The 26,493-nt window shown below is 47.1% G+C and overlaps 1 protein-coding gene across 7 annotated transcripts in view; it reads left to right on the top strand.

Annotated features, from left to right (window-relative positions):
- UACA (uveal autoantigen with coiled-coil domains and ankyrin repeats) overlaps window positions 1-21,180 on the top strand; it is an 83,035-nt gene extending 61,855 nt beyond the window's left edge. For 2 of the 7 annotated variants that reach the window (XM_029574789.1, XM_029574786.1), the window contains exons 11-19: window positions 6,955-7,062; window positions 7,152-7,184; window positions 7,588-7,686; window positions 11,200-11,236; window positions 12,135-12,181; window positions 15,180-17,480; window positions 19,067-19,222; window positions 19,860-19,925; window positions 20,006-21,180. In XM_029574789.1, the coding sequence (XP_029430649.1) occupies window positions 6,955-7,062; window positions 7,152-7,184; window positions 7,588-7,686; window positions 11,200-11,236; window positions 12,135-12,181; window positions 15,180-17,480; window positions 19,067-19,222; window positions 19,860-19,925; window positions 20,006-20,077 (2,919 nt within the window). In that variant the 3' untranslated portion in view covers window positions 20,078-21,180. The remainder of the gene's footprint in view (window positions 1-6,954; window positions 7,063-7,151; window positions 7,185-7,587; window positions 7,687-11,199; window positions 11,237-12,134; window positions 12,182-15,179; window positions 17,481-19,066; window positions 19,223-19,859; window positions 19,926-20,005) is intronic. The other 5 variants (XM_029574787.1, XM_029574788.1, XM_029574792.1 and 2 more) reach the window with 5 other exon arrangements.
- The last annotated feature ends 5,313 nt before the right edge of the window (window positions 21,181-26,493 follow it).

The following is a 26,493-nucleotide window of genomic DNA, read 5'->3' as shown; positions in this document are numbered from 1 at the left end:
GTGTCGGAAAGGCAGATATTCCATTTATTTTATAGTCCCAAAAAAGGAGGGCTCATTCCGTCCCATCCTGGACTTGAAGGTCAGCAGAGCCCTTCGGGTTCCCCGTTTTCGCATGGAAACCTTGAGATCAGTCATTGCAGCCGTGCACAAAGGAGAATATTTGGCCTCTTTAGATCTGACAGAGGCTTATCTACACATCGGTATACAGGAACATTATCAACGGTTTCTCCGGTTCATGGTACTAGGGGAACATTATCAGTTTCAAGTGCTACCATTTGGTCTGGCGACGGCGCCACACGTGTTTACAAAGGTCATGGTAGAGGTAGCGGCATCTCTGCGAAAAGAAGGGATTCTGGTTAATCCCTATTTGGACGACTGGCTCATTTGGGGGAAGTCACAGCGACTATGCGAGCAGGCAGTTCAGTCGGTGGTGCTGCGCCTTCAGTCACTCGGCTGGGTGAACAACTTTCCCAAGAGCCAGCTGGTTCCATCGCAAGAGTTGGAATTTCTAGGCGCCCGATTCGATACGGTGGGCAAGGTGTTCCTTCCCGTGCAGCGAATGGACAAGTTGATGGCTCAGGTTCGGCGGCTGCTGACCCTCCCATTGCCCATCGTCTGGGACTATTTACAAGTTCTTGGTTCTATGGCTTCTATTCTGGAATTGGTCCCATGGGCGTTCACTCATTTTCGGCCTTTGCAGAGGGCATTGCTTTCCCGCTGGGATCCCAAGTCCGAGGAGTTTCACCTTCAGTTGCCTCTCCTGGATCCAACCCGGAGCAGTCTCCAGTGGTGGCCCTGGTTCGTGGACCTGATCAACTTGGCGGTCGAGGGTCCCTTGCGTCTCGGCCACCTTCCGAACCTCCTCAGTCAAGGTCCAGTATTTTTCGATCAGGCGGATCGCTTCTGTCCAGCGGCTTAGCTTATGAGAGGCGCCAGCTGAGGAAAAAAGGATACCCTGAATCAGTGATTTCTACTCTGCTTCGCGCGCGTAAGACTTCACCACTTACTTACGCAAGGGTTTGGAAGGTTTTTGATTCCTGGGTTACCGGTTCTCAGGTTTCCCCACGAAGGGCCACGATAATGCATATTCTGGAGTTCTTACAGGAAGGCCTGAAGAAAGGTTTGGCATACAGTTCTCTTCGTGTTCAGGTTGCAGCCTTGGGCTGCTTGCGTGGCCAGGTGGACAGTACTTCCCTTGCGGGACATCCAGATGTGGCACGTTTTCTGAAAGGAGCCAAACATTTGAATCTCCCAGTATGACAGGTATGCCCTTCATGGAGTTTGAATTTGGTTCTGCAAGCACTATGCGGGCCACGTTAAAGGATTTGACACTTAAGGCGTTATTCCTCGTAGCTATTTGTTCGGCGAGACGGATATCCGCACTTCAGGCGTTGTCGTCATGCCGGGAGCTGTTCTTGCGGTTTTCGTCCTCGGGAGTTTCACTTCGGACAGTGCCATCCTTCCTTCCTAAGGTGGTGTCGGCCTTTCATTTGAATCAGTCAGTTGAGTTACCGGCCTTTTCAGATTTGGATCGAGATTCCTCTCAGACTCAGGAATTGCGGAAATTGGACGTTCGGGTCCTTCTCCAATATTTGGAAGTGACTAATACTTTTCGGTTGTCAGACCATCTCTTTGTTATGTGGAGTGGCCCTAAGAAAGGGCAGAATGCGTCCAAGACTATCATCGCCCGATGGTTGAAAGAAGCCATTGCCTCAGCGTACATCTGTAAGGGCCGTCCAATACCTGATGGTCTTAAGGCTCATTCTATCAGATCTCAGGCGGCGTCTTGGGCAGAGTCAAAGTGTTTCTCCTCAGGAGATTTGTCGAGTGGCGACTTGGAAATCTCTGCACACTTTTGCTAGGCACTACCGCTTGGACGTCCGGGCTTCCGATATGGATTGTTTTGGTAGCGGAGTGCTCCGAGCAGGACTTACCAGGTCCCACCCCAGTTAAGGCGGTTTGGGTACAACCCAGCTGTCTGGACTGATCCGGGTATGTACAGGGAAAGGAAAATTGGTTACCTGCTAATTTTCATTCCTGTAGTACCACAGATCAGTCCAGATGCCCTCCCAGATAGTCGGGTAAGTCCGTTGATTTCTTTTCTTTCTTTTGCTTCCTACACAGAAGATTGGCAGATGCGAAGATGTTTGTTAGAATGTAAGGTTTGGAAGAATCTACACTCCTTGCAGCTACATAGTTCTGCCAGTTGGGACCACTTGTTATTAGTTTTTGGTCCAGTCATTGGCTGTTAAATTGTTCAGGGGTTAAGTTGAGTTTTCTTTCTGCTTGGATATTCATTATACTGAGGGACCGCAGGTGGCACACTGGGTTATCAGGGGGTGCCTTTTCAGCTTTTCTCTGACTCCACCTGCTGGAAGGGAGGCATAACCCAGCTGTCTGGACTGATCCGGGTACGTACAGGAACGAAAATTAGCAGGTAAGAACCAATTTTCCTGTAAATGATGGCAGAAAGAGCCAAATGGTCCATCCAGTCTGCTCAGCGAGCTTTATTTTAATTTATTTTTATTCTGTTACTGTAGTAAATGCCACTTGATGCAGGTTACCTCTATCCCAAGCTCTTCTGAATTCCATCACCGTTCTTCTCTTCACCACTTCTACCGGGAGGCCATTCCATGCATCCACCACCCTTTCCATGAAAAAATGTTTGCTTCGCCAGTTAAGCTCATAGAATGTGAATCTGTCTTAAAAAGGAGTCTGCTATGATTCCAAAGTCTTGAACCTCACAATTAAGGGAATGCAAGGCCATTAATATGTAAATGTGTCAGGAATGGGATTAGTAGATGCCCGAAGTCCCCCTGTCTTCTGGATTGAGGACCAATTTAAAAACATAAGATTTACCATACTGGGTTAGGCTAAAGGTCCATCAAGCCCAGAATCCTGTTTCTAACAGTGGCCAATGCAGGTTACAAGTACCTGGCAGGACCAGGGGGGGGTAGAGAGATTCCAAGCTGCTTATCCCAGGGCTAAAAAGTGGATTTCTGCAACTCCACCTTAATAGTTTATGGACTTTTCCTCCAGGAACGTGTCCAAACCTTTTTAATCACAGCTACATTAACAGCTTTCATCACATCTTCTGGCAATAAATCCTAGAGCTTAGTTTCCTAGCGTGTAGCCAGATGGACTCGGGACCAATGGGTATTATGCTCTCCTGGTAGCAGATGGGAGACTGAGTCCAATTTCAAAGCTGACATCAGCCTACATATACCCGTGCAGCATGCTTAGTTCTTCAGTATTTCTCCGTCTCGCAGATGCGGACACTATCCAAAAGAGAATAGTGTAACATTTACAAGAAAGAAGAAAGATACCTTTAAGAAGAGAGCCCCGCTTCTCCTGCGGTGAAACCTAATGGTCCCTCCCCCAAACGAGACTTTCCTGAGGTCGATTCGATATCCCTCAGAGGTGAGCCTTAGTCCGCCGGCCGATTCCCGGCGTGGGCGTAGCCCCCAGAGTAGCTGAAAGGCAGCGGGTGCAGATTAGAGCGCGGCGGTGAAGGTATTTCCCTCCCTCCCTCAGCCTGGCATGAGACCAGGTAAGGTAGAAACCTTTACATTTAAGTCTCCGGTCTCCAAGCCTCGAATAGATGTACCGCTCATCCTCCCGGCAAGGTTTCAAGGGCACTGATCGGATTGAGCAGCCCGGGATGGACTAGGCCCTGATTCAGTGCAAGGGTCCACACACGTGGAGACCCTCCGGGGGGCGCCATCTTGCCAGCGGGGTCGTCTGCACCATTTTCTTTTGGCAGCAGTTTGCTTAGAGCGGGATTCTCAGGGTCCCACCCCTTTTAGGGCAGCTTGGGTATATCCCAGCAGTCTGGACTGATCCTGGTACATACAGGGAAAGGAAAATGTAATCAGTTAAGTTATATTAATAAGTTCTCAAGTTTTTCACTGTTACAATGTAAAAATAATAAGACAATAGTCTTATAATTCGCCGATGTGATATACCCCAATGAATGTAATAAGTTAAGTTTTCTCACTGTTACAAAGGAAAATTGGTTCTTGCCTGCTAATTTTCGTTCCTATAGTCCAGATGCCCGCCCATATGCAGGAGAGTCCGCTGGAATACTTGTTCTTTTTTTCTCTTTGCAGATTTTTTTGAAGATTGCACACCTACACGACGTTTTTGGTCACAAGTTATAGTTTTTTAAAAGGTTAATCTTTGGCTTGATCTAGTCATTGGTTGTTAAATTTACTTCATTCTGCTTTGATATTCATTATACTGAGGGATCGCAGGTGGCACACTGGGTTATCTAGGGGGTGCTTTTCAGCTTTTCTCTGTCTCCATCTGCTGGAAGGGAGGCATAACCCAGCAGTCTAGACTGATCCTTGGTACTACAGGAACGAAAATTAGCAGGTAAGAACCAATTTTCCTTTGTAACAGTGAGAAAACTTAACTTATTAATATAACTTAACTTATTACATTGTAACAGTAAGAACTTAGGTAAAAGTTTGGAACTGAGGTGTGATACGCGGGCTTACATTGAGGCTTCGTCGCATTGCAAAAAGTTACAAGGGAAAGGTGACAGGTTGGAAGTAAAAACTGACAAGGAAAATACATTGTAGTGTCGTGAATTTTGTTAGTGATCTGTAAGGGGACAGGGGAGGAGGGAAGGAAGGGATGCGGGAATTTAACTTCTGAGTCGGAAGGCATTTTGGAATAACCAAGTTCAGGATTTTTTGAAAGATTGGGTTGAGGGTTCCAGTCTGAGTTGTGTAGGTAGTTTGTTCCATATTGAGGGGCCAGCTATAGAGCTGGCGCGTTCTCTGGTTGTGGTGAGGTGGGCTTGTTTTGTGGAGGGTATGGTTAGCAGGCCGGTGTTCTTGGATCGGAGATTTCTTTGAGAGTCATGATGGTGGAGGACGTCCTTTAGCCATTCCGTATTCTTATTGTGGATGCTTTTGTGCAAAAGGGTTAGGGCTTTGTATTGTATTCTGTGGGTTATGGGAGCCAATTAAGGTCTTTAAGAATTGGTGTGATGTGGGAGGATCGACTGTTGTTTGTGAGGGATCTGGCTGCTGCATTTTGGAGTAGTTGGAGGGGTTTGAGGGAGGATGCAGGGAGTCTGAGGAGGAGGGAGTTGCAGTAGTCCAGTTTGGAGAATAAGAGCGATTGGAGTACTATCAGATAGTCTTGATTGTAGAGGAGTGGCTTGAGTTTTTTTGAGGACTTGTAGCTTGCAAAAGCCCTCTTTTTTTATTGTTGCATTGATTTGTTTATTTAATTTGTGGCATATTATCAGAAGTTCAGTTTTGGTAGAATTAAGAGAGAGACTCATTTGTGCTAATAATCGATTTATTGTGGTAAGATAAATTTCCCAGAGTTTTAGAGCAGATTTGCTAGAGCCTGTGATCGGAATTAAGATTTGTACATAGTCTGCGTAGATAAAATGAATTAGTCCCAAGACCTGCTAAGAGCTTACATAGTGGAAGCATATATATATATATATATATTACACAGTGTTGAGGATAATGAAGATCCTTGAGGAACACCATGCACAATATTAATATTAATTTGTTCTGATTCATTGTCATTTATTCTAACTTTGTATGATCTATTTGTTAAATATGATTCAAACCATTGAATTGTGATATGTTAGACCAATTTCTCTTAATCTATTGAGTAGGGTGTCATGTATAACCTCCCTTATGTATGTGTGTGTAAACAAGCAAGTCAAGTAAAAGATGAGAGCAAAACCAACAAAGGAAATATCCAGAATAAATACAGAAATCAGTTGTAGCACTTTGACATTTAATAACAAACAAAAGATTCAAAGAAACTATTAATAAAGAAGTAACACAGTTTTTTGTGTTTATTTCTCCATGCATATCGGACACGTACCACACATCCTGTATCTCTCACATTCATAACTCGCTAATCAGATGGCCTTTTGTGGAGAAGAGATAGTAATTACATTGTGTAAATGTACAGAGGAATAATATATGTACAAAATTTCACCTTTTATATATTTTAGACCTGCCTGGCGGAAGGGATAGAAGGAAAAGTTTGTCTGTTTGTGGATGATACTAAGATCTGCAATAGAGCAGACACACTTGAAGGAATAGAGAATGAGATGTGATTTAAGAGACCTTGAAGAGTGGTCGAAGATTTGGCAGCTGAGATTCAATGCCAAGATGTGCAGTCATGTATGTGGGATGCAAAGGAATTGTATGTGATGGGGGGTGAAAACTTGATGTGGAAGGATCAAGAGAGGGACCTTGGGGTGATAGTGTCTGGGGATCTGAAGATGGTGAAGCAGTGTGACAAGGGGATAGCTAAAGCCAGAAGAAAGCTGGGCTGCACAGAGAGAGGAATATAGAGTAAGAAAAGGGAAGTGATGATCCCCTTGTACAGGGCCTTGGTGAGGCCTCACTTGGAGTGCTCTGTTCAGTTCTGGAGACCGAATCTCAAGAAGGGTAGAGACAGGATGGAGGCGGTCCAGAGAAGGGCGACCACAGTGGTGTGGGGGTCTCTATCGGAAGACTGAAGAACCTGAATATGTATACCCTGGAAGTGAGGAAGATATGATACAGACCGTTGGGGGTTACACTTGGTTTGGATTGTAAAGATTTCCACCCTTAACATAAGGCTTCGGAATAACTGGCAGAAAGCAACAGTTACTACCTTTACAGAAACCTGGGGGCATTTACTAGCATAAGAAACTTGTTGGGCAGACTGCCTGACCACTTCGGTCTTTTTCTTCAGTCATTACTCTGACTTGTTGGATGCTATCAGTCGTACATGGGTTACAGATCTTGTATTCACCAAGCAGAACTCTGTAAGTGACGGATGGTTGTAGTATCATGCGATCCTGTTCTTACATTGTTTTAACTGATTGTGTACGTACATACTTGCTTTTATGCATGCATTATTGTAACCCACCCCGAACGTTGGAGGGCGCGGGCTAAAAATCCTTTTAAATAACTAAATCTGCAGGATCTAGAGATGGAGAATGAGGACCTGAGAGAGCGGCTGTGGAAGATCCAGCAGGAGCAGAGACTTCTGTTTGACCGAGTTAGTGGGCTGCAGCTTCAGCTCAGTCAGGTGGGTGCCATGGAGTAGGTAGCATCTGGAAGGCCCTTCCTCCTGTCGCACAGCTCCAGGACTCAGTCTGCTCTGTGCTTGTCTTGCAGGAGCAGATGGTTACAGATGACCTTGAGAATGAGGTAAGACTTTGTTCCCCTGTATACTCTGAGTTTCTTGTCAGTGACTGGAGTGTTTTGGGACCTGGTTTGAGAACACGAAGCTCAGGTGGATTATTCCCCAGAAGGTGTGCTGTGCCAGTTTATCTTCCCTGTATATCATTTGCTTTTACTGGCCAGTCAAAGCAGGTTAAGAGTTTCCTTGCCCTGGGTTGAAGGGGTGCTGACGATGAGCTGGAGGTGCCCTAAGGTCAAGGTGGCTAAGAATGGGGCAGAAGGGAGAGGGATGTATGATGGGGTAGTTCAGAAGCCCTGGGGCCATATTGAAGGTTTGGAGTGGAAGACGCTGCAGAAAAGAGACTGACAGCTGCAGACCAATGGTGGGCACATTTTTATTTAATGGACCTGCTGCCCCCTCTCCCCTCAGAAAGAAGAGCTGAAAATGCTTCTGACTACAAAAGAAAAGGAGGAGGAGGAAAGCACAAAGGTTATTGAAGCACTGAAGGCAAAGCTGAGATTCTACGAGGTAAGTGCTGGCCAGAGCTGAGCTGGCGGGCAGTCTGCAGTAGCCACCTGATTCAGCAGATGCTGGAGCTGCGTCCTCGCATTAACATGGGCGTCACTTAGCAGCTGGGGCTGGGGGGATCAGAGCCTTGAGCTTAAACTTGGGAAAAGTAGGTGCTAGAGGGAGCTAAGTGAGCAGTTCTGGATGGGGAAGTAAAGAGGAAGACAAACATCTTGGGGCCGATTTTTATGTTAAAAAAAACAACAAAAAAACAAAAAAACTGAGCTCCTAAATGTGGACCTCTAAATTAGGTCCCTGAGTTTTCAGCTGAAAATTCAAATAAATTTAGGAGCCTAAATGTAGGCCTATTTATTTTCCTAGATTTAGACTTCTGAAAAGCAGTGCAGTGCTAAGCTCCGAACTCTTTCTTTCCCCTAACTCTGTTCCTGTAGCCACCTAGTATGGCATGTTTGTATGACTTGTGGCAAATTAAATATGAATTCTCTGCTTGGGGGCATCGCATGATGTTCGGTGTTGCCGCTTGTGTGCCCAGATTTTATTTATTTATTTAAAGTATTTACATACCGTCTTACCAATACAATGTTGACCAAAACTCATGATATATCAGGACCCTTTCCAAATACTAACTAGCAATGGTAAAGTAAAATGAAAGCCTAGTTAGAAAAAAAATACAATCAATTCATGATCAATAAAAATAATATAAACTTTTAAGAACTATATCAGAAAGTAACAACGCTATAATTAATGATTAATTTAATAAAAACTAGAACAGATAGGATTTCTACATCGTGATTTCAGTCTAAAAGCTTATAGGTAAGATACCAACGTTAGGGGCTGCCATATCTTATAGTTTGCTGTGTACTGCGTAAGTCCACTATTTCCGAAGGCTTCTATAAAAAGGTATGTTTTTAATGCCTTCTTAGTCATTCCTACTTACTGTTTTTGCCTTAAAGAGTTAGGCAAGGAGTTCCCCAAAATAGGGCCTGCCACTGAGAAGGCTCTTTGTCTAGTAACATTTAAACTGGCCATTCTTACAGACGGTATTTCTAATCATTTTTTTGTGGCAGATGACCTCCAGTGTGGTGTTGGCTCAGCTGATGAAAGCTCCTTTTGAGCCCACTGCACACCTGTGACCTGAAGTACCTAACCTGGAAGGTCACATTTTTGGTGGCGGTCACATCAGCGTCTAGGGTTAGCAAGCTCCAGGCCTTAGTGACTTATGCACTTTATGCTAAGTTATTTCATGACAGGGTGGTCTTGCGTATGCACCTAAGTTCCTGCCTAAGGTGGTGATGGATTTCCATCTTAACCAGTCAATCCTGCCAATTTTCTTTCCCAGGTCCCATTCGCACCAAGGCGAATAAGCACTGCACAGTTTGAACTGCAAGCGAGCCTTAGCCTTCTATGTGGAGTGGACAGAAGCCCATAGACAGGCCACCCAACTTTTTGTTTCTTTTGACAGGAATAGGTTGGGTGTTGCTGTTGCCAAACATTCAATATTCAGTTCCCTGTACGTACCAGGATCACCTGGGTTGTGACTCCGCACAGAGCAAGATCTGTCGGACTCAGCCATATATGCCAATGTACCTGACACAGCAACTTGCGAGTTCCCATGGAGAAGCTCTGCAAGGCTACGACGTGGAGTTCTCTCCACACACTGACATCCTACTACTCTTTGGATAGGGATGACTGATGTGACAGGAGGTTCGGCCAGTCTGAACCCAACGCTCCACGCCTAGGGCCCGTTGTTTGGGTTCAGGCTGTCTTCCATTCTGTTGCCTGTTGGCACCTGGTTGGTGTCTGTTGGTCCCCCTTTTGTTATGGGGAGCAGCCTATAGCTAAGGATTCACTCGTGTGAAGACTACCATCCTGCTGACCTCAGAGAAAATAGAGTTGCTTACCTTTAACAGGTATTCTTAGTCCTTACGAAACCCGCTTGACAACCCGCAGAGTTGGGTTTTTCCTATCTTTTTATTTTATCGTAATTCTATGTTACGAGACTGAAGAGGGACCCCATGTGGACGCATGGTATAGGGCATGCGTGAGCATGTTTAGTGCGCCTAGTCAAAGTTCTAGAAACTTTGACAGATGTTTTCCGCATCGGGCTCTATCTGATGTCACCCATGTGTGAGGACAAACATCCTGCTGCCCTCTGAGAACACCTGTAACAGGTAAGCAACTCTGTTTTTTCTGTAACATAGATGACAAAAGTGAATCTCGAGTGGATTCGGAATGGCTTGAGATGGTTAAGGCAGAGGAGATGAATGACATGTTGAAGCAGTTTGGAGGGAGATGGGATAGATGATAACAGGGCAGGGAGGGTCTGCTGAAGGGTTTTGGGTTTTTGTTTGTTTTTTGAGGCGCAGCATGTTTGAAGAGGGGGCAGTCGCAGGGTGCCAATAAGAACATAAGAACATAAGAAAATGCCATACTGGGTCAGACCAAGGGTCCATCAAGCCCAGCATCCTGTTTCCAACAGTGGCCAATCCAGGCCATAAGAACCTGGCAAGTACCCAAAAACTAAGTCTATTCCATGTAACCATTGCTAATGGCAGTGGCTATTCTCTAAGTGAACTTAATAGCAGGTAATGGACGTCTCCTCCAAGAACTTATCCAATCCTTTTTTAAACCCAGTTATACTAACTGCACTAACCACATCCTCTGGCAACAAATTCCAGAGTTTAATTGTGCGTTGAGTAAAAAAGAACTTTCTCCGATTAGTTTTAAATGTGCCCCATGCTAACTTCATGGAGTGTCCCCTAGTCTTTCTACTATCCGAAAGAGTAAATAACCGATTCACATCTACCCGTTCTAGACCTTTCATGATTTTAAACACCTCTATCATATCCCCCCTCAGTCGTCTCTTCTCCAAGCTGAAAAGTCCTAACCTCTTTAGTCTTTCCTCATAGGGGAGTTGTTCCATTCCCCTTATCATTTTGGTAGCCCTTCTCTGTACCTTCTCCATCGCAATTATATCTTTTTTGAGATGCGGCGACCAGAATTGTACACAGTATTCAAGGTGGATGATCAATTGTGGATGTGGCAGATGGAAGGGATGACCGCAGGGGAGATAGAACTGAGGAGTCAGGCGGGAATGAGGTTGGAAGAGGAGAGAAGATATTCCTCTGATCATCCGTCTTTTCTGAAGATTATCTGAATGTTATCTGTAAAAAGATATTTAACCTTCAAAGATTTGAATTGCATGACACTATAATTACATTAAATTTAAAAAAAGGGCAAAGTCGAACTCTATAGGACTCCACAAGGAAGAATCCAGGGCTGCGAACAAAAAACAAACCCCACCCATACAAACTATTTGAGGCCTAAGGATAAAGCATTGGGGGAGTCCTGCAATGAAAGGCTCTGGACTACCTTAATGATCGTCCTGAGTTTTTTTGTGTCCAGATGTTGTAGCATCGTAGCTCACTTTTCAAACCACCTGAGCGTTCAGCATTTTCAACAGGTGTTCTGGCCCTTTTCACAATTTGTCTCCATGTTTTTCCTTTATTGTAGAGTAATCTCGTGGCATATGGAGGCCTGACCAGTAACGGTGAGTAATGCAGGCAGCAGTTTAGTGCTTGATTTCTTGGCTGTGAATTAAGTGAAACCCTGGCCTATAAAGTCAGCTGGCTTCCTGTTCCCAGAGATGTACTTTGTATGCAGCAAAACCCTGAAAGCATTAGATGTGTCTGAGCAAGGCTGAGTGTAGTCCGAGGGCAGATGGCCCCTGTGGAAAGAGCTCCAGTTCTTTAGGAAGCAGCAGACCGAAACCTGCAGTCGCGTTTGTTTGGAGGTTTCATGGAAGGACGAGCAGTCCCTCCTCCAGGGCGCCCAGTAGTGATCAGGGCAGCGGGAGGGAAGACAAGAGACAGACGCACAGTGTAACAATTGTCCTTCCATTCTAGAGAGGAAAGGACCATGCGGCCCCTGCTATTCTATTTGCAAGATTTCTCCATTTGTGGTTTTGTTTTCTTCCTTCTTTGTACTTCCCCATTGGGGGGGGGGGAGATGGAAGAGGAATTGGATTCAGATGCAACCAACATAAGCCCCGACTTTTACGGTCTGGGGTACTGATGTGCAGACATAAGGGAGAAAGCACAGGACTGCGTCTACGGCCAAGTCCATAAGCAAAACACGTCTTCACTGTCTGAATGTTCAAGAAGGCTCATCACCCAGTAAAAATGTGGCTAGCAGTGAAGTGTTTTATGGGTTGTCATAAGGCTTAGGGGTAAGTGCACGGAGCGGCGCTTGCTGGGCAGACTGGATGGACCTTTTCTGCCATTAATGGGTTCAGGCAGACTCCCCCTCTGTTACCATCAGCACCGCTGTTGTGCCTGTTGGCACCTGGTTAGGTATTTGGAGGGCCCTCTGTGCAGGTCACCCCCACGCTTGTTCCTGTTGAGTAAGTGCAGTGTCTGAATGTCCTCGTTTTTTCCCTCATGCTCCAGGAAAGGAAGACCTGCTTGGGAAGGGGGTCGCCATGGCTGTACAGCAGGTAATGTTCTGAGAAGCAGCTTCTGGAAAAGCACAGCGGGGCAGGAACCCTTACAATGTATTAAGAATCCTGGCAAAAGATAAAACGTCAAGCGAGTTACTTTGTTTTGGGTGCAGTGCCCACAGGTTCTCATTACAGGGTCCATAAAGAGAAAATCTGATTTCTTTTGTGCCTGTAATGAAGCTTTTCTTTTATATTGTTGTGTACAGTATTGAGAGGATGCTGCTCTCCGCTGTATGCCTTACCTCTTCACCCCCAAGACCCACAAACATTAACCAAACGGTAGTGTGGCACAGCAGGAGGTGCAGACCTGGCCAAAAGAAGAGCTAGGACAGCCCTGAGAGCCTCAACAGCTTCTCTTCCAAATGTTGGACCCACATGAACCTGTCATGATGGCTCAGCTCCCCCTATATAAATGCAGGAGTAGGAAGGAGTTGGTGCTGCTGCTCCCAGCACTAGGAAGCTCACGTCCAATGTTCTGTGCATGTTCTCCATATCTTCTTCAGCCTGGGATAAGGCAGAAGCTGGAAGAGGGGGAAAATATCCAGGGCATTAATTCCCACCCTCCGTATTCTCAGAAAGGAGTTTCCTATCAGCTGATAACTTACTGCTGCGAGGGGCTGGCCTGCAGCTGTGAAGGGAAACTGAGGTGCCATGGCATGAATAAGCTCATTACCCAACAGAAAAGGCTACAGTAGGCTTCAACTCTAAAAGAAAATCCTTAAAACCCACTGAACGTGCTTTTCCTGGAGAAGAGCTCCCGCATGTAGCACGGAGGTGGAAGAGAAGAACACAGGAGCTAGACCAAATGTTCACCAATTGGTTGGCACACACCAATCCCTTTGATTTCAGTCAGAAAAAAGCTCTGTTAGTAACTTACTCTGTGGTTTAAAGCAAAATGCTAGTTCTGGCCATCACCCCTTAATGTGAGGAGGATGATAGTTATGATTAGAGAATGGTGTAGGCTGGCTAGGCAGACTGTCTGCTGATATCTACTGTTAATTTAATGCAGCATCCCAAAAGAAAGTAGTAATACACCCATCAAGAAAACTGCTCTAGGACAGTTCAACATCTTTTCCTCCTTCCCCCATCTCATCACTATACTGACACAGCATTCTGGAAACATTTTATACAGTCCTTGCAGCAGTGCCCACTGTACATGCCAGCCTGGGACTGTCACAGCCCCCTGCAGCAGTGCCCACTGTACAGGCCAGCCTGGGACTGTCACAGCCCCCTGCAGCAGTGCCCACTGTACAGGCCAGCCTGGGACTGTCACAGCCCCCTGCAGCAGTGCCCACTGTACAGGCCAGCCTGGGACTGTCACAGCCCCCTGCAGCAGTGCCCACTGTACAGGCCAGCCTGGGACTGCCGCAGCATCCAGAGAGCATCACAGCCCCCTGCAGCAGTGCCCACTGTACATGCCAGCCTGGGACTGTCACAGCCCCCTGCAGCAGTGCCCACTGTACATGCCAGCCTGGGACTGCCGCAGCGTCCAGAGAGCATCACAGCCCCTGCAGCAGTGCCCACTGTACATGCCAGCCTGGGACTGTCACAGCCCCCTGCAGCAGTGCCCACTGTACATGCCAGCCTGGGACTGTCACAGCCCCCTGCAGCAGTGCCCACTGTACATGCCAGCCTGGGACTGCCGCAGCGTCCAGAGAGCATCACAGTCCCTGCAGCAGTGCCCACTGTACATGCCAGCCTGGGACTGTCACAGCCCCCTGCAGCAGTGCCCACTGTACAGGCCAGCCTGGGACTGTCACAGCCCCCTGCAGCAGTGCCCACTGTACAGGCCAGCCTGGGACTGCCGCAGCCCCCTGCAGCAGTGCCCACTGTACAGGCCAGCCTGGGACTGCCGCAGCGTCCAGAGAGCATCACAGCCCCCTGCAGCAGTGCCCACTGTACATGCCAGCCTGGGACTGTCACAGCCCCCTGCAGCAGTGCCCACTGTACATGCCAGCCTGGGACTGTCACAGCCCCCTGCAGCAGTGCCCACTGTACAGGCCAGCCTGGGACTGTCACAGCCCCCTGCAGCAGTGCCCACTGTACAGGCCAGCCTGGGACTGCCGCAGCCCCCTGCAGCAGTGCCCACTGTACAGGCCAGCCTGGGACTGCCGCAGCCTCCAGAGAGCACCATACATAAATTAATACACAATGAAAAAGCAGACTGGCTGAACACAGCCCTTCATGTACACGTCCCAAATAGGAATCTGAGATCAGCCAACAAAGCCCTCCTCATTATTCCATCAGACTCACACAGGTAAGAGAGAGAGCTCTGTCCTTGGCAGGACCCATACTTTGGAACTCCATGCCCACAAGGCTGAGACTCCAAAGCAACAACAAAACCTTTAGAAAAAATCTAAAACCCTGGCTTTTTAAACTAGCTTACCAAAAAGAGAAAGGAGAATAGCACTTAAGGGAAAGCAGGTACAAACAATTGAACAACAAACACATAACCAAAATCAATGTGTGTGTAACTTTTAAGCAGATTAAGTTTCATTCTTTTAAAGCTCAGCAAAAGAGTAAAAGTACAATGTTAAAGGTAATCTAGTAACCTAAACTGTTACAATGTGAATTGGAAATGAATCATTACACTTACCAATTAATATCATTTACAAACTATGTTACCGACCCTCAAATGGCACCTATGTAACTTAAGATACGTTAGCTTCTTTTTATGTGCCTTAATGTAAACCGTTGTGACTGTTCCCACCAAACGACGGTATAGAAAAATGTTAAAATAAATAAATAAAATAAATACCCTGCCCCTTGTATGTACCAGTCTGAGAGCATCTGCCCCCCCTTTTTGCAATAGTACTGCGTGGCATCATACACCCCCCAATTTAGCAATTCCCTGTCCTCAGCAGTATTTTCTTTCGGTAGCTGGGCAGGTAGTGGTGGAGGTATTTTTGTCGTACACATGCTGTAGGAATGGATTCAGTATTGCACATGTCTCTTCAGAGACCTCACATGCAGTGCTCTCTCTCTTTCCCACCAGCACACCCAGATGTCGGTGCCCTCCCATCTCCAGCCTCGATCTCTGCTGAGACCCCTGGAGCTTGCTGGGCTTGGCCAGGCTGCCCCTGCAGATATGGACGCGCTACGCAGATACTGTGAGGGGGCAAAAGAAGAGGTGACCAAACTCCAGCAGGAGCTGGCCCACAAGTCAGCCAGGTGTGATGCGCTGGCCGCAGAGTGCGAGCAGACCCAGCTGGCCGCAGACAGCCAGATCCGGGAGTTGGAGGATGCGCTTAAGGATGTACAAAAACGCATGTTTGACTCGGAGGGAAAAGTCAAGCAGATGCAGTGTCAGTTCCTGGCACTGAAGGAGCACCTGAGCCAGGAAACGCTGGCAGGAGGTGGCCGGCTGGCTGAAGAGCTGCAGGAAAAGCTCGGTGAAATGAAGAGCAAGTATGAGGGGACCTCGGCTGAGGTGGGCCGCTTACGCAACCTGCTGAGGCAGCAGGAGCTTCTGGCAGAGGAGCTGCGCAGGGAAGAGGTGCGGCTCAGTCAGGAAAATCGCAGGCTGCACGAAGAGGGCAGGACATCCAAAAGCGAAAGGGAGCAAGCCGCATGCAGGCTGCAGGAGCTGCAAGTGCAGCTGAAGGACATGGCCTCTCAGCTCTCCTTGTGTGTCACAGCTGAGCGCTTTGGGAATATGAAGAGTTTGCTGACGAATGAAGTGAATGAGAAGGCCAAACAGGTGGCAGCAGTAGAGAGGGAGCTTGCAGAGCAGCAGCAGGAGGCCAAGGAGCTGCAAGACCAGGTTTCCATGCTGGCCTCCCAGGTCCAGAGCTCTGTGGCAGAAGCAGAGGATGCACGAGCAGCTGCTGAGCAGCTGAGACAGCAGCTGGCAGCTGCAAAGCAGGCTCAACAGGTGCCTCTGAGGCAGCACACCCAGCTAAAGAAATCCTATGAGATCACTGTCGCTGGCCTGCAGGCACAGTTGGCAGATGCAACCAGGGAACAGGAGCAGCTCTTACAGAGCATAGACCATCTGCAGGCAACCTACATCTCACCAGAGCTGCATGAAAAGGAAACTGCTGCCATGAAGAGTAACCTGGTACAGCTGCAGAGGCAGCTGGAGGAACTTGTGCAGAGCCATGGCCAGGAGCAAGCAAAGGCACGGAAACTGGAGGCCGCCAATGCTGAGCTTCAAGCCCACGCGCAGGAGGTAGCCCTCAGTGAGAGCATTGCTGGAGAGAGAGAAGAGGCAGTACGGCAGGAGTGTGCCCAGCTGACCGAAGCACATGCAAAGCTTGCCCAGCAGTTAGCAGACGTGCAGCGCCGGACCTGCACAGATTATGTGAGCGTGCAAGAGCACAGGGAGAAAGTGGCAGCTCTGGAGAAACAGGTGACACAGGCACAGGCCAGACGTGAGTGTGATCAGGGGGAGATTGCGGCTCTGCGTGCAGCCACCAAGGCACAGAACCAGGAGTTGGACACCATCCAGCAGTGCATCCGCCTCAAGTACACTCCTGTGGCAAGCGCCCAGGAGCAAGAGCAGCGCCTCCAAGCCACCGTGAACGAGCTCAAGCAGCAACTAAGTGAACAGGAGCAGGTAGTGAAGGAGAAGCAATGGGAGAGTAAGAGACTGCAGGCTGAAATGTTGTCCATTCGGGAGCGGGAGCAGGTACTCACGCACCGGGTGCAGGAACTGAGCAATGCTCTGCAGCAGCTGCAAGAAGAGAAAGCAGCACAGAGGGATCATGTGCCCCAGGAACAGTTTGATGCCATGCAGCAGACACTGCAAAGGACCATCAAGGACCTGCAGGAAAAGCTGCACATGGGCACAGCAGGGTATGAGCAGGAGTTGAAAGCACTGAGGCAGCAGCAGCAGCAGAAGACCTTTGAACACATGCAGCTGAAGGAGGCACTGGAGAGAGACCTGGCTGCGTCCCAGAACCACCTGGCAGAGAAGGAGACTGCTGTGCAGGTCAAGGACACAGAGATCTCTAAACTGCAGACTGAGATTCAGAGCATCAGAGCAGCACTGGAGGAGATGCAGGGCAAGCAGGACCTTGTTAGAGCTGAACTGGAAAGCCAAGCATCCAGCAGAGAGAAGAGCGTCTCCATTCTGCAGGAGAAGTACCAGCAGGCATGTGAGGAAGCGACTAAAGCCAGGAGAAAGGAGCAGGCAGCCATGGAGGCCCGGCAGGCTCTGCAGGCCAGGAGCAGCTGCATCGAACAGGAGATCAGAGAGCTAACGGAGAGGTATGACCACTCGCTTGCCACAATCGGCAACCTACAGGGAAGCATCCAGGACTCAGCCAAGCAACTAGAAACCAAGGATAACAAGGTAAGCAGCAACAGGGTGCATACAGATATTTCACATGTGGCCAGCAGGCCTCTCTAACCTTTCCTCAGAAAATGTCCTTACTTTGTGCTTCCATGGTGGTTACTTTTTCAGATGTTTAAAAATGGAGCAAACTCTGAGATGGTAAGAAAGGAGCCCTTCCTTGTACGGGAAAAGGAGGGCCAGGACTTCTGAATGCATGGAGCAGAGCAGTTTGGAGCCAGAGTTTACGACTGTGGGAACTGTCTGGAGAAGAGGGTCCCCAATGCTGCCTGTTGTCAGCCCCTGGGAAGTGTTTCAGGAGGGAGAAAGAGTAATGGGAAGTGGCTAGGCTACAGAGCCATAGCCGTGTTCATGACCCAGGAGCAAGGAGTTTGAGTGAGAGCTGAGAGGGGAGGCCCTTGTAAGCTTGCTCGGACTAAGCTAGAACAACAGACGACGCCTAACGAGCCCTCTCTGCCTGAGTGTAATCTGCTTTGAAGGGTCACGAAAGATGGAATATAAATAAATTGTAGTATAACATAACATAATAAACACCAGTGGTAATAAAATACATAGATATATGTCCGTATTCAGCGGCATTTAGTCGGATTACTTGAGTGAACTGGCTCATAAATACTTCTCCCACTCATCCGGCCAAAGTGTATCCCAGAATGCCCCTATGTAATTCGGCTAACTTTTAAGATTGTCGTATATCCCGTGGGGCAGATAACTGGCCAGGGGCTGAATATTACCCCAATATTAGTCCTAGCAGCTCAGATTACAAGAATGACAAGCAGTACTAGGAGGACTAGAACTGTTCTTATTAAAGCCATCAATTGCCAAAGGAACAAATGCTAATTGCACAAAAATGGGAAGGAAATCTGACCTGGGAACCCCACAGCCAAGTCAGATCTTCAAGAGATCCAAACGAATATATATGAGAAATGTGCATATGGCGGAGACTCAGGATATGCAGATGTATCTCATATATAGGGGGTGTTTCATATGTTAATGTGTCAAATGATAAGGATGCTTAGTTAGTTATATGACATTCTGTTATCATATTATTTCCATGTTCTTTGTTGTATAACATGAGTTCAGACGTACAGTAATGATATTGACAATAAAAACAGATTAAATACAAAAAAGAAAAAAGCACAATAGGCGGACTCAAATGGGCTGAATAGTTGGACCAAATGGTGCTTAGATCAACATCTGTTCACTGTTTTGGTCCCTGAAATGTTGATGCCCCATGGGGTAGAATGAGGACAGGATCTCATCACAAATGTGGCTCCAGTTCCATGGTAGCCGCAGGCTGGGAGCTGGAATGGCAGGATGGGTACAGGAGTGAGTTCTCATCGTCCCTGTGCATCTCCCCCTCCCCATTAGTGCCAGTGAGAAACCACTGCCACTGCTCCAAAATCGTCTACTATAAGATAGATGGGGGGAAACCAGGCTGCCTTATAGAGTGTTTTAAGGAAGGTTTCATACGATCACCTTGCCTGCTGCTTGCAACATGAATGGGTTGGGATTAATAAAATAATGCCTGTCCTCGGAAAACATGTTCCATCTTTAGTCCTAAATTCTGTCCCTCTCTCCCTTTCAAGATAACAGAGCTGCTTAATGATGTTGAGAACCTCAAGCAGGCTTTAAATGGCCTGACTCAGCTCACCTACTCCAGCGGGGTCCCCAGGGCAAAGCAAGAGAGCCAGCAGACAGACGTCCTGCAGAGACAGGTGAAGGCCCTACAGCAGCAGCTGGCTGTAAGTGACCACTCGCCCCAGTATGCAGTGGGATAGTCCTGGGACACAGGTGGCCTGGAGTCATGCGAGCACACGGGAGGAGGGGGCGGCTTGAATAGTAGATTTCTGATGTGTTACCTTTACATTTTATATTCAACTTTTTGGGAGCAGGAATAGGCTAAACTCCTCTTACAGAGCAGAGGTAACAAAAATATGCAAACTAACCTAATTCTTAGAGCAACTATGTAAACTAAATTTGCATGCATGTTGGCGATCTTGAAAGTTAGGTGCCTGGTGAGCCAGCAGTGAGTATTTCTGACTCATTCCTTGCATTCAACAGCAAATGACACTGGTTGTACAAACCTTTAATTGTGAAATTGAGGATGTGAAGAGAAAATCCTTGGGCACAGTAGGTCCTCTGAGAAGACAGGAGTGAGGGGAGTAGAAAACGAGAACCCGAGCTGGTTGGCAGGGAGCACCATGCAGTTACCTTTCCAGTGCACGCAGTGCTTTATTGCACATCCCATAATGCCTGGGGCTCTCTGCTAGCCCGGGGATGCAGTGCAAGAGCAAAGGACAGGGACACGCTCTGTTTGCACGGTGATTATTCAGATGGGGCTTAGCAAGTAACTCAATGTTTCATCCTCTTTGAGTGCAGGAAAGTGAGAAGCAGCATCAGGAAGTGATTTCTGTCTATCGGGCTCATCTCCTCAGTGCTGTGCAGGTAGGTATGAAGTCTGCTTGGGCGTACTTACCCCAGTGCTGCAGGGGCAGGGACTAATGACTCTTATCTGCCCCCTCTAGGGTCGTATGGATGAAGACGTGCAGGCTGCTTTGTTGCAGATTGTCCGCATGCGTCGGGAGCTGGTCTGCTGATGCTGGCACTCGTGGCATGGGAGTAGCCGACCTGTCCCCTAAAAGCAAATGGCTCCCTGCAAAACTTTTTTATTTCAAAAAGAAATGTCAGATTACATCGCTTAATGTTTGAGGAGCAGTGGGATGTGAATAAATGTAGTTTTTCTACTTAATCTTTTCAGATTGAGTTTGGTTTTAGTTTGTCCTGGACCAGTTTTCTCTCTTTTTTTTGTCAGAACAGGGTTGATGGAAGCTGTGAGATATTTTGCTGCCTTTTGAGCTGAGCCCGTGAGCAACCCTCGGGGCCTGTGGGCCTGGCTGGCCAGGTTCCTCTCTGTATTTAAGGAAATTCAGTCTTGCTGCCTCTTCTTTCTCTGAGGTATGCGAGTATTTTTCACTATATCCTCACTTCTAGGCTTCATTATTATTATTTTTTTTTTTAATGGATATATTTTTCCACGCGTTCTTGGACACAGGCTGCATCATAATGCAGTGCACAGCAGGGCTGCGATGTGTCAGGATTACATACGGTTGCTACATGATGTTTTTACCCCTGTAACGTGTGTTCATATTAGTACACAGTGCTGTCTGGCACATTCTTTCTGTGGGTGTTTGCTGAGGGCGTCCGTCGAACACAGATTCTTATAAAAATACAGCTTCAGAGCCCATCCAGTGAAATGGATGTCGCTGGTAATCAGGCTTCCTTTTGAGAACAGGAAGATTTGTTAGAAACCCTGCTGCCTGCTTCTTCTGCAGCCTCACTAAGGATCCTTCCAGCAGTGCCGCGGTCCTGGCACGCCGGCATGAATTGCGATCTCTGCTACGTTGAGAGAAGGTCGCTGGGATCTCTTTGGGCAATGGTGGTTCGTGAGGGGAATAATGCGCTGGTGGCGGTGGTGGGAATTAGATGATCTGTGACGTTAGTGTTGTGCTGTCGTAAGATGGCTTTCTGGAACGATGGCTTGTGGGATTTGTGCCGTGGTCTTCGGCATTGCTTTGGGGCACGGTGATATTTAGAGATGTGCTTCGGGTCGAAATCTCGTGTCTGGCCCCCCCCCCCCCCCCCTGCAGGAATTTTGTTTTTCCTGTGATTCGGGGGGGGGGGGGTTCAGGGGGCCCCAATTTTCGGGTTAGTGTGCACTAACTCCCGACACTGTGCGCTAATGGGAGTTAGCTCGCAGTAACTCGAAAATGAATTTTTTTCTGAAATTTTGGAAACAATTCGATCGTTTTTCGGTTCTCCCGAACCATGCAAATTAGGCAATTTTGTTGAAAAACCGATTGCACATCCCTAGTGATATTAGGAAGGTCTTGTGGGGTTTGGAATGATGGCTGATGTCTGAGAATTCGTTGGAGAGCAAGGAGTTGCTTGTTTAATTGTCCGAGATGGTTTGGAGGAGGATTTGTGAGTTTGTGTGGTGTGTCCAGGATCTTTTTGGTGGAGAATCGTGGCATGTTGGGTTAGGGTGGTGGGGTCTGGGAATCGCGGCTTCTCAGGTTAGTGTGGTGGTGTCCAAGAAACGTTTGGGAACAACTGGTTCTTAAAATGAATGCAGGGGCAGTTGCATCAGTCAGTGTTGGTGTTTGGTTTAGAGTGAGCCAGTGCCAGGCTGGCAGAGGTGAGTGCCCTTGGCTGCTTCTGTGGTCGTTCAGGTAAGAGGGCACTGCAGCAGCCCCTCCTCACTTGGGGATGGAAGCAGAAGAAAGTGAGAGAATCCTGAAGACCCATTCAGTATTTCTCATGCAAAACACCCGCCTCTAGCCTCACAGCAGTTAATCACAATTCTATAATTGCAATATACAAATCCTACTGTTCTTTGTTTCCTAAGTATTGTAATCTTTTCCATGTTCTGTGGATGTGTAAATAAAATGTTTTTCCTCAGATGCTGCTGGAGAATTTTTCTTTCTTAAACCATTGGCAGAATGTCACAAATTAAGAAATCTCTTTTTGATTGACTGCTCATTAACTTATTGCTTGCAAGCAAAATATAGAAATTGGTTTGTATTCCAGGCTGCGCTACCAATCTTTAGGTGAATCCTAGCTCTGTCATGACTGTCCCTGTACCACAGCATAAGAAGTGGCAGGCTGTGTCCGCACCCTCCCTCACACAGCAGCCAATACAAATAACCTTAAATAACATAAAACAAAAAATCTATCATTCGGTTTCCTGAGGAGGGACTTTATCAAATGTCTTCTGAAAATCCAGATACACAGTATCAAGCTGGCTCACCATTATCCACCTTCCAAAAAAAATCTATAAGCAAGACTTTCCCTTGTTAAAACCATATTGACTCTGAGCAGACAGACAGACAGACAAGGTTAGGAATAGCATTTACCCTTCCGTCCTTTTGCATCACCCCTTGGTGTTTGCCACCCTCCAAGTCTTCAGATACTGTGCCTGTTATGGATTACTAGCAATAGGTTTTTGTTTCATGTTTGAGCTCTTTCAGGACTCTGGGGTGGTTACCATCCAGTTCGGGTGATTTCTTGCTCTTTAGTTTTGTCGTATCCTCAGTTATCAGAGATTTGTCTTAGCTGCTCAGAATCCTCGCCATTGAATGTTTTTCCTCTGTGAGAATCTTCCCAGCATCGTCCTCAGCAGAAGAACTGAATGTCTTTACTATTTCCTTGTTCTCTTACTCCACCCAAGTGCCTCCTCGCGGGCTTTTTCCTTTTAATATAACTGAGGCATGTACACATACTATACGCACATCCCTGGGGGTGGCATTACTACAGCTGCACTCTGCCACATATAGCACTTGGGGCTCACATCCCTTTAAGGCAGAGTTAGCATGAGTGCGCTTTTCCTTAAATCCTTTACCCTTCATCATCTGTTTCAGTGCCAGTTACTAAAATAAATGCTCATTTAGCAATAGAATACCAATCTACATCTATCTCTGAAGACAAGGCGAATTCTAGAGTGGACATGGGGTCCTCCTCTGCAGCCACGCAGCCTGCCGCTGTTCTATACATGTTACTTCACAACTGGTAAAATATCAGTAAAAACAGCCCCTTGGGGTATGGGGCTAAGCGTGCAGATTTTTCGGTGCCCAGAAATATGGGGTATAGAGCTGATATCACTTAAGTAAGATTTCTGCTTGCACTTTTACACTGGAGATCAAGAGCTGATGGACAATGGACAGAGGTGCACAGAGGTGGGACAATACAAGCAAGCATCAACATGAATTTAGAATAAATTGGGATTCTCATCACATGTTTTTTGCAACTTCAGTGAGCCTTTGGGCAGCTTCCAAGGACTTAACACAATGGAGAAGTTGTTAAAAGAAACAAGCTCTCTCATCTATACAGCTGGGCTTAGTCTCAGCTGAAATTGGGGAGGACGCCCTTCGCCTCCTACTCCGTAAATGATGATTGGGTACCTCCCTTGGTACAGATGGCTGGTAGCACACTGGGTTTTTTTGTACTGGGAGGGTGGAATTAATTTTAAAACTGCTGCACAGAACACAGCAGTCCCCATCTTACTACCTGCAATTCTTTGCAAAGGTGGACGCAATCTGGCATGGCTGTGGATGCCTAGGCTTATATTTGCAAATGTAGTGGACTTGTCAGCATGCTAGGCAGTACTTTTGGGCCTTCTGGGAAAATGGGAGACCTCACTGGTTCCTGTGTGCAAGCAATAGCTGCAAAACCAGCACTCTCTGCAACAGTTTGCTTTAAGATTGCTACATTTTGGAAGTTCAATCCATGCTACAGATTGTGAATATTGAAAAATTGTGCTTTGGTCTGAAAGGGGAGAGAAATATGAGCAGGTATGTGGTGATTTGAGTATTTTATGGGCTGGACTGATGTAACATGGTCTTAAAATTGCCCTGTTTTTGGATATGTTTTGAATGATTTTTTTTCTTTTGCCACTAATGTAAGCTGCAGATTCCTGTGTCCTGAAGACTATGAAAATTGTATATTTGGATACCAAAATGTTAAATAGTTAAAAAAACAAACAAAAAAACAAACAAACCAAACCTCCATGCCTTGCTTCAAAAATAGCCCATTGCATAGGTTCTGTATAGGCCTCTGAGTACTTATCTAACACTTTATCTACTCAACACCTACTAATCCTGCTAGAACTCGCTTCATTGTTTAAACTTGTGAGAAAGCAATCTTGGATGACATCTTGCAATGAATGGATATACTTTCCACAGCAGCAACTGAAGCCAGTTAAATGCTTCAAAGCTTGCAAAGTTAAATGTTTATCTTTGTAGACCTTGAAGGGGACCTGACTGTTGACAGACTTCTTGGTAAAGCCTCATGTGGCAACCTCCTTCCATTCCAGAAAGAGACGGAGGAGGATTTCCTGTGCGCTCAGGCAGGCCAATCCCCACCAGTGGGTTATGCACCTCTACCAGCAGATGGAGACAGAGTAAAGCTGACGTCACTGACACTTAGCCCTACCCTGACATCAGCCTGCCAGTATTCTGTGTCCAGCAGATGGCATGCACTTCCCTATTGGGGATTGCTTGTGTGGTTAAAAAAATAAACAAATGGTTGGATGATGAGGGAGGCTTGGTGGTGAAGGCTTTCCCCCTGTAGCCAGAGACCCATCTGTGCTTTCACCCAAGAAGGGCTAAGCTCAGGTGTATTAAAAAAAAAAAAAATCAGTGAAGTTTTATTTCCACTATTCCTTCCTTACCCGGTCGTCTTCCCTCTTACATCTCTGGGGCGTTTAGTGAGGTGCAGAAGCAACACAGGCTTGGCGGGTTGAGCAGCCTTTGGCTAAGCCCTGCCCCAAGGCTTGGTGTCTTCAGACAAAATGGTAGGTCGTGGCAGTGTCGCATGCTTGCTGTGTGCATTCTTACCATGCACTGGTGTAGTGATGGCATGCAAGGCTGCAGCTTTCATTTGTGTATGTAGTTATACAGTGGGTTTTACTGCGCGTGTACTTCTGTGGCATTCTGGTGAGTGCATACTTTATTTTGGGCGTGCGAAAAACGGCAACAAGCTCAGCAAGAGAAGTACAAAAAGCCTAAGCACCTACTGATCTGTGCTGCTTGCCATATAAGGGCAATACAGCCAGGGATTTCTGCGAGTCTACACTGCTTGGATGTCAACACGGCTTAGATGCTTGAGGTGATTTGCTAACGTTGGTCCATCTCCTCGAACAGAGGGGAGTGGGACTGTGGGTGACAACAGGAGTGTCCCCTCCTGTTTATCCAATGACAGAGTCATCTTCAGGGAATGTTTTGTCAGAGCATCCAATATGGGGTCTGGTGTGGACCCATCCTTTTCCTGGGTGGAAATTTTCCAGGGACTACAGACCTTTCTGCAGGGTCACCCATTGGAGACAGTGATACCGTCTATATCGGGTTCATGTACTCAGGGGTTCCCACTTGTCCGCCACTATGTGCAAGTGTCGCAGTGATGCAGTCCCTGATAAGGAGGATGTGGATGAGGATACATTGGATGATTGATGGGGAATTGGGTTTCTCCCCTCTAGAAAAGGGGAAAATTCCCTTGGATTTAGAGCCACATAGACTCAGCAACTCATGTCTATGAAAGAACAAAAACCTCTACTCAGTTTATCGTAGACTGTGCATTGTGTGACCAATACAGGATCCTCCTTTTGCGCACACGTAGAGTCATCCCCAGCCACACTAAGCATCTTCAAAGTGTCATATTTCTTTCCCCCCGGATGCAATTCAAGAATTAATTGACCTTGAATGGAGTGCTCCAGAGGCAAACTTTAAAGGGGGGGCATGCTTTAGTGAGTCTGTCCCCTTGGATCCAAAGGAAAGGGAACAGTTGTGTTTCCTGAAGGTGGATGCCATGGCATGTTCTGTTACCAAGTGGAAGAAGGGGCAGTTCTAAAGGATGCTCAGGATAGGAGAAATGAGGCTATCCTTAAGCAGGCCTTTGAGGCCATGGCGATGAATTTGCAAATTGCTTCTTGTTGCTCAGGCTAGTCTGTCTCTCTCAGGAGGCTGAGGATTCGCTTTTGTTTGGCAGCGAGTTGGAGAAAATGGCAAATAGATGGAGGGAATCCTAGGTAACTCATTTGCCGGAGAATTAGAAGCTGGCATTGCGATCTTTTGGGGCAAGAGGCTGTACTAGAGATTACAGGTGTCTCTGTCCTTCTACTAAAGGGACGAAGCCTCTGAGTAGTCACTTCCCTAAATCTGTCCTTTCAGCCCAAAAAGCTTTGGAAAGATGTGGGTTCTGGGAGCGGGGCATACCTATCTTTATAATGAAGGTGTGAGGACTCTGTTCCTGGTACAGGAGATAGGCAGACATCTATCTTGCTTTTATCAGAGGTGGGTCCTTGAAGTGATAAGGGAAGGCTATGCTCCAGAGTTGCTTCGCATTCCTCTGAATGACTTTATGGTCTCTCACTGCAACTCTCTACAAAAAGAAGGTGGTAGTTAAGACTACCTTAAAGAGGCTGTTGGACTTGAAGGCCATAATTCCTGTTCCCAAAGAAATA

Source organism: Rhinatrema bivittatum, chromosome 13 (assembly GCF_901001135.1).
Source record: "Rhinatrema bivittatum chromosome 13, aRhiBiv1.1, whole genome shotgun sequence".
NCBI lineage: Eukaryota > Metazoa > Chordata > Amphibia > Gymnophiona > Rhinatrematidae > Rhinatrema > Rhinatrema bivittatum.
Note: the sequence above shows the minus strand (reverse complement) of the source record. Positions and strands in the feature narration are given on the sequence as shown.